A 7,943-nucleotide genomic window follows, 5' to 3' on the forward strand; every position below is an offset into this window, starting at 1 on the left:
TTGGCTGCCGTAAATCTGTATATTGAAGAAATTGTTGAAGATTCGTAGGTTTTCGGTGGCTGCCTCGTTTGGGATCGTTGTCTTCTTATTTTCCGAATGCTTTAAACAATGATCGTAGCGTGTTTAACTTGTGTGATTCATCGGCTCCATTTCTGCTTCTTCCCCTGTTTCTTCCTATTTTAGGTTCATCTACGAATTGTTTTGATAAGATGTCTCTTGTTTTGTTTGTCGGATTGTGATGTTATTCCCTGGTTTGTTCCTGTCGCGAACATGTTCATTTTAAAGGTTTCCGTTGGATCTATGGCTGTAGGTTATTGTTAGAGTTAAGGATGTGACAACGGTTCAAGTTTATTCGTTTCGTTTTAAAATTATTATTGTATAGAGATATACTTTTGGCTTATTGGGGTGATGTGTTACCTATGCTAAGAAATTAGTTAACTTGATCTTAAATGTGATTCAAATGTTGCAGTTGTCAAGTGGAGTTTCGCTGACTTGTTGATTATCCTACATTTTGGTATATGAACTCGCTTTTGATTATGGTCTATGCGCCTTAAATTCGCATATTCATTTGTTGAAATGAGGTTTTGTAGTACAGGCATTTAGATTACTATGACTTGCCCATGACTTGCTTTTAATTTTTCTTTCTCCATTTGCATTAGCCAAACTCATGGCCACTGCCAGCCCCTTTGCTTGTTGATGAGTTGTGTTCTTTTATATTTATTGCTTATTGTTCGGTTAATCCTCGTTTACCATAAGTTGGGAGACATTATTATTGGATGTTATGGCTTATCACCCTTTTTTCTTTGGGTGCATGTGAACCCCTTCCGAGTTTATGACGGAATCCTCTCTTGCATTTCCTTGAGTCTTGGTTTGTCTTCGAGTCAACCCATCAAGAGCGGTGAAGATTGGAGAAACTTGAAGGACGGACTAGAAGATTTCTTTAGCTTCTTTTATATATTTTGCATTTTCTTTATTTTGTAATGGGCATAAGCCCTCGTCGTTTCCATTTCTTTATATTTTATTTTGTATGTTAGACTAGGACAGGTGAAAAATGGGTTAAAAAACCCAAAAACAGGTGGGTCCAAGTTTCGGTCAAGGCGAACAGAATCCGAAAACTTGGGCCCAAATCTCTCTCTCTCTCTCTCTCTCTCTCTCTCTTTATTACTTGCTTGTGCGTTTGTTTGAATTGTCATTAGTTTTAGAGTTAGAAACTCCAAACTTCCCATCGAACGCCTATCGCTTTATCAAACTTAAGACATAATTTGATAGACGTTTCAAATTTACTAAGTCGTTTAGAATTGAAGTTTAAAAGTTTAGCTTTAATGAAATCTTAAAACAACAAAGGTTGCGAAACTTGTAAATTGGCGTAAAAATCTTAAGAAGTTCAAAAATTCACAAGTCTGCTTAGAGAGTTAAGGTTTAAAAAGTTTAACTAAGACGGAATCTCAAAAGATAAATATCTCAAAATTTGCAAAGTTTGGCTAAGTAAATTCTGATAAAAGTTCAAATAAATTTACAAATCTTTAAAACAAAAAATAGTCAAATGAGTTAATCGCCGGAAAACCGTAAGTTAGCGGAGTGTCTTAGGTGCCTCTCACCTTCCTAGGACACTAATAAGAATTCCGAACCCCCTAAAATATTTTTAAAACAATTTTTCTGTTTAAGTTGTTTTGGAAATAAGTTTTTCTTGATTTTTCTTAAAAAATTAAGTGGCGACTCGTAAAAGTCGAAAATCCTTTAAAATAAAACAAACTCTTTTCGATAAATAATTTTTCGATAAAACATAATGTTGACGATCTACCAATGATGCAATATTCATAAGTAAGCAAGTTTGTAGACATTCATATTATTGTGTGCCTACCATAGACCCAAAAATTTCACTCATACTTCTAATCAAGCTCCAAATCTTGATATAATTTGTATGCCAAAATTATCGTACTTGCTAAATTTCAAGCCAAGAACTTATCTTTAACCTCTCCAAATACCCTAAAATTCAATGTTAAATCATATAATATACACCTAATAATTACTTATCTATCTCAATATATCAAAAACTAGTATCATAATCTAATAAAATAAATACAATTAAGAATTTATTAAGAAAATCAAGAAATAGAATAATGCCGAGAATACGTTTTTTTGCTTTTCTTCAAATGGATACTGCCAAGTGTCTACATTTTTTTAAAAAGAATTATGCATATAAATGCATGACAAATTCAATGTTCCAATGATTAAGTAATCATGGGTCATCATTATTCCAATCAACCCTATGTCACTTTGAATTAAATAAAATATGCATTAGTAACTATCCTACAATTAAATCATCTCTAACAATCTTATTTTGATATATTACTACAAGTGCACCATACAATTATATATAAACATTAATTAATTTGGATAAGTTTACCTGGAATTCAATGTTCGTCGCGGCTGTTTGGTCCTCTCTCGCCTCCAGGCAATTTCTAACTTTTTTTTTTCTTCTCCTAAAATAACCTAACTAATTTGTTTTAATTATATAGTCAAATGGTAAGGGTTATTAAAAAAAAATATGAATTTGACCCAATTACTATTCAAGTATATTAATTATAATATAGATATATGTATCAACTAAGTACTCCTAGTTATCAAATAGTTTAAAATACCTCTTTGAATTTTTCGGAAAGAGCCAAAATAGTCCTAATTCTCAAAACGACCTAGCGGGTCGTTACAATATATGACTAGTAAATTTAAGAGAGAATACATCAAATTTCCTCTGAATTTGGGGTCAAAATTTACTTATTAGTTTAACTATACGGGCGTTTAAATACTCCCTTTAACAATACTGAAGTTATTAAATGCCACCATAAGAGTTGACGTGGCAAAGTGAGTGTACTCAGTCTCCTAAAAGCGAGTGAAATAGTAAAAAAAAGTTGAAAGATTATATCATACACATGACATTTTTTTATTGGCCAATATATAACTACTTCCGCCGCTTCATATAATGTAAGGTGATTTGACTCGGTACAGAGTTTAAGAAAGAAAGAAAGACTTTAACATTTGTGGTCCAAATGAATCACATAAATTTGTGTGGCTGTAAATAATTTCATTAAGGGTAAAATATATATTTTATAATTATATCATTACTTTTCTAAATATTTTCTTCCTCATTTAAGCACTTCTTATACCTTTTTTCTTTCATATAAGTCATTTTTTCTTTCAGTTCATCTCTCACCTCATAGCCATTCATGAATAGACAAAATTCAATACTTAATTGATTGTAAATTTCTTGAATTTTAAGTGATTCATTCTGAATTCTATATGCAATAAAAGTGGGTCTACCAATTTTTTTTTATACAACCTTCATTTTTTATTTGAGTTGTTAAGAGAAAAAAATACTTTAAAAAAATATCATTCTCCAATGGAAGATTTGTAGGAGAGGTTCGAAGAAGAAAAAGTACAAATGCTCTTTTTCTTTTTTCTTTTTTAAAAAAAAGTTGATGAGTGTTGAAGAAGAAAATAACCATTGAAGACTGAAAATGATCCGGAAAAAAGAAGAAGTCAATGAAGGCTGAAATGGTGAAAATCAAAAAAGAAGAAAGAGGGGGTGGGGTGGGGTGGGGTGGGGGAGAGAGTGGAAGAAGGTGGGATAATTTTTTATTTTAAAATGTATTTTAAATTAATTGATTAGTGTAATGTATTTTAAAAATGTTTAAGAAAAAGGGCGAATAACCAAAAAATAAAAGTAAATTAATAACGTGGTGCTTACATGACAATGATGTGGCGCTTACATGACTATAATGTGGCAGATGAGAGTGATATTGTACTTTCAGGGTTGCAACATTTAATTTATTTCAAAGATGTTAAGAGGGATATTTAATAGCGGGTGTAGTCTAAGTGCTAAAATAAATTATGTTTCCAAGTTTCAAAAGAATTTAGGCCTCATTTGTTTGCACTTAATGGAGGCCTGAATCTTAATCATTCAGATTCAGCTCATTAAGTACGTTTGGTTTTCAGGTATGAATCTGAATCTGAATCATTCAGATTCAACCTATTAAGTTCATTTGTGTTATTTTTTAAAAATACTCTTAATGGGTTTGAAGAGGTCTGAACGAATCAGATTTGTAGGAGACTCTTAACAACATTCAAACTCATTTGATAAGTTATCAAATAATAAATCATAGCTTCTCTGGTTTGGGCGTTCTTTTTATCATCATCACTAAAAACATTCTTTCTCACTTTGTCAATCAAACACCATTTTCCCCCCGTTGGTAAGTTTTCATAAATCCTTTCAAGTTTTTTTTTTAAAAAAAATATTTATAATTTCTTGTATTGATGTGTGCCAAGACTCAAGCACACTGGTTGCAATAATATTTTTGATGTATTGCTTATTTATTAAGTTTTTCGAATAAAAAATAGTACTCCAAATCATGATTGTTAAAAATTTTAAAAAATCAGCAGTGATATATTTTGTTGAAAGGAAAATTTTATGATATTTTATTAATATAATATTTATTTTTTACTTCCATATTTAGATATTGAAAACAAACACATTAATTATTTAGTGTTTAGGTTTAGAGACCACAACTTAATATTCAGATGTGTATTCAGACCAAAACAGTTATATTATAATGTTAATCTTAATATTCAGATGTGTATTTAGATTCAAACCTCTTAATCTTAATAGAACCAAATGAGGCCTTAATGTATTTTCTGTAAATTTAGTTAGCCAATTTGATTGATCAAATATGTAACTTTCTCTTTTATTTTATTTTTAGAATTAATTTTCATGCTATATTTTATTTGTCTATGCCAATGTTTTCCAATAACAATAATAACAACCAATATATAACAATATACACACTTTGTAAATGCCTTTTTCAAATATTGATAAGTTTTTCGTTTTTCCACTTCCATAGTCATATATTATTATAATTAAATTAATGCCAACCATTTCAAAGTGAACCTTTATAGCGTGGTATAATGTCAAAGGTGCTTATTTGAAAGGGAAAAAAAGAACTTGTTTTGACTTAGCAAAATATCTTCGAAATATTGTATTTCAGTTACAATTCAAATACTCTCTCCATTTATTTTTATTTGTCACAATTTAATTTACACTCATTAAGAAAATAATTAATAATGTAGGTATTCTATCAAATTATTCCCTATTGAATGATGTCTTAGAAAATAATTTCAAAAATAAGTATTTAATGCTAAAGGTACAACATAGAAAATGTCTATTATCTTTTCTTGATATGTCAGAAATGGCAAATAAAAATGAAAATCTATTTTAAGAATAAGTGTCAAATAAAAGTGAATAAAGGGCGTATACTTATTAAAAGAACTTTATTAAATGAAGAATTCAAATAATAAAAGGATGGAGTAATTCAAGGAGTTAAGTTGGCGGGTTGTACGGATCCGTTATTCATCTTATCTGAAATATACTAATGTGTAATTTATTCTCTTTCAATTCTATAAAAAAAAATATATTGAATTTATTTATACAAGTAATTATATGTCTAAAGTTATTAAAAATTATGAATTTATGTCGATTTTAGCTTCATCGCTTTCATGAAGCTGACAAACATGATCGATTAAAATAGAGGAACAACTGATAGTATCTGTCAACCTATGATAGAAANGGGGGGTGAGGGGGAGCGAGGATCAAGGTGAAAAAATATAAAATTTTGAAGTTGAAAATATTTTTTTAAAGAGAAACTTAATTTTTTTTTTTTTGATGGTGGTGGGGGAGGGTCGAGGGTAGGGTTTAAGAAATAAAAAATTGAAGTAGAAAATATTTTTAAGAACAAATTTAATTTTTTAAGGGGGTGGAGGGCTGATTTGAATAAATTGTAATTTGAAGATAATGTTGCTTGTTATGTTTCAATTTGTTTGTTTTATTTTTCTTTACATTTTGTATTTTTTAGAAGAGTGTTTTTCCTTTTTATTGTCAAATTTTAATTTCAAATTTTCAGGTGACATATTTGAAACCACAAAATTAAATGACATTTTGATACATTCTACTTATCTTAACTTTAATTAAGACTATTATAAGATTCAAAAGTTCTTTTTACTTTTTTTTTAAATTATATATCATGTTAAACTAGACAAATAAAATATAAATTGAACAAGACGAATAGCATAGAAGTGTAACTCATGAGAAGACCCTTTCAAATAATATATAGGTAGACAAAGAAAAAGTCAAATACAAAAGCTAGCAATAACGCGGAATATTAATTTTGCAATTGGCAGCCAATAGTGACCAAAAAAAAAATTCGATTTGCCTATAAATATTTGAGTAGCACATTTCTTCTTCTATCACCTTTAACATATATTGTTACTTCTTGGCATCATACATTATACACACTTTCCAAATGATGACTACTTTAAACAATTCTTTTGTTGCTATATTTTCTCTTCTCTTACTCTCTAGCATGCAATGTCATGCACAACTTTCTTCCACATTCTATGACCGCACTTGCCCTACGGCTCTCACCACTATTCATACAAGCATAAGACAAGCAGTTTCAAGTGAACGCCGCATGGCTGCATCCCTCATTCGTCTTCATTTTCATGATTGCTTTGTTCAGGTCGGTTATATTAGATGCTCATAAATAATCTCTATGTTTCTCTCAGTACTCAAGTTCAAATTATTGGTTTGATGACGACGTATATATTATACTAATTGTAATTTTTGAATTCAACTTTAATTATGTATAGGGTTGTGATGCTTCTATCTTACTTGATGAGACTCCAACGATTGTAAGTGAGAAGACTGCGTTGCCAAATCTTGGATCAGCTAGAGGATACGGTATTATAGAAGATGCAAAAAGGGAACTTGAGAAAACATGTCCAGGAATTGTGTCATGTGCAGACATACTTGCAGTTGCTGCTAGAGATGCATCCACTCTCGTAAGTACTTCTTTTTTGAACTTCATTTTTTTTTAAAAAAAATGCTAGAAAAAGGTATGGTTGGTATATATATAATAATAAATATAATGTCAATTAATAATCAGGTTGGAGGTCCATCATGGACGGTGAAACTCGGAAGAAGAGATTCAACCACTGCAAGTCATACTCTTGCGGAAACTGATCTCCCTGGTCCTTTTGATCCTCTTGATAGGCTTATTTCTGGCTTTGCCAACAAAGGCCTTAGCACAAGGGATATGGTTGCTTTATCAGGTAAAACTCGATCTAATTATTGATATTGATCATATATATATATAGATATTTGTACATATATATTTATGACAAGTTCTAACTTTTTAAAATAATTCTAGGATCACATTCAATTGGACAAGCACAATGTTTCCTTTTCCGTGATAGAATTTATAGCAATGGAACAGACATCGATGTTGGATTTGCTAGCACTAGAAGACGACAATGTCCTCAAGAAGATCAAAACGGAAACCTAGCTCCACTTGATTTGGTAACACCTAATCAATTGGATAACAACTACTTCAAGAATTTGAGGCAAAGAAAAGGCCTTCTTCAATCGGATCAAGTTCTTTTGAGTGGAGGATCTACCGATGATATTGTTTTAGAATATAGCAATAGCCCTCGAGCATTTGCCTCTGATTTTGCTACAGCCATGATTAAAATGGGAGATATTAGTCCTCTAACTGGTCAAAATGGAATCATAAGAACGGTTTGTGGAGCTATAAATTGATTTTTCAAAAGCCTATTTTTACTTGTATAATTGCTAAGTTTATTTGCATTCATTTAATTTTTTTTCTTATATATTGTATTGTTTCAAGAATGAAATAAATCTTCCTTGTGAAATAAAATGTTTGGCAACGTAACTACTTGGCTCCATTTTTAATATATAATTAACTTAAATATGTTGATACACAATAATTATAATGATAATTAATTTGTTATCTCAATATAAAATAATATAAATAATTTTTTAATACTATATCACCTTATATAACACTACTATATATAAATTTTTCGACTATAAATGT

The 7,943-nt window shown here is 30.1% G+C and overlaps 1 protein-coding gene across 1 annotated transcript; it reads left to right on the top strand.

The window, feature by feature from the left end:
- The first annotated feature begins 6,310 nt into the window (after window positions 1–6,310).
- LOC107004292 (lignin-forming anionic peroxidase-like) lies at window positions 6,311–7,730 on the top strand. The gene is made up of 4 exons (XM_015202521.2): window positions 6,311–6,566; window positions 6,697–6,888; window positions 6,993–7,158; window positions 7,257–7,730. Exons 1-4 carry the CDS (start codon window positions 6,351–6,353, stop codon window positions 7,643–7,645), a joined length of 963 nt encoding a protein of 320 aa, XP_015058007.1. The 5' UTR covers window positions 6,311–6,350; the 3' UTR covers window positions 7,646–7,730.
- Window positions 7,731–7,943: the final 213 nt, after the last annotated feature.

This window comes from Solanum pennellii, chromosome 11 (assembly GCF_001406875.1).
Source record: "Solanum pennellii chromosome 11, SPENNV200".
Lineage (NCBI taxonomy): Eukaryota > Viridiplantae > Streptophyta > Magnoliopsida > Solanales > Solanaceae > Solanum > Solanum pennellii.

Excerpts from the sequence above, each read along its gene's own strand:
- LOC107004292 (XM_015202521.2), top strand. The coding sequence starts at position 6,351 with ATGATGACTACTTTAAACAATTCTTTTGTTGCTATATTTTCTCTTCTC. Across the intron at positions 6,889-6,992 it reads CTAGAGATGCATCCACTCTC|GTTGGAGGTCCATCATGGAC; the intron begins GTAAGTACTTCT and ends ATTAATAATCAG. Across the intron at positions 7,159-7,256 it reads GGATATGGTTGCTTTATCAG|GATCACATTCAATTGGACAA; the intron begins GTAAAACTCGAT and ends AAATAATTCTAG.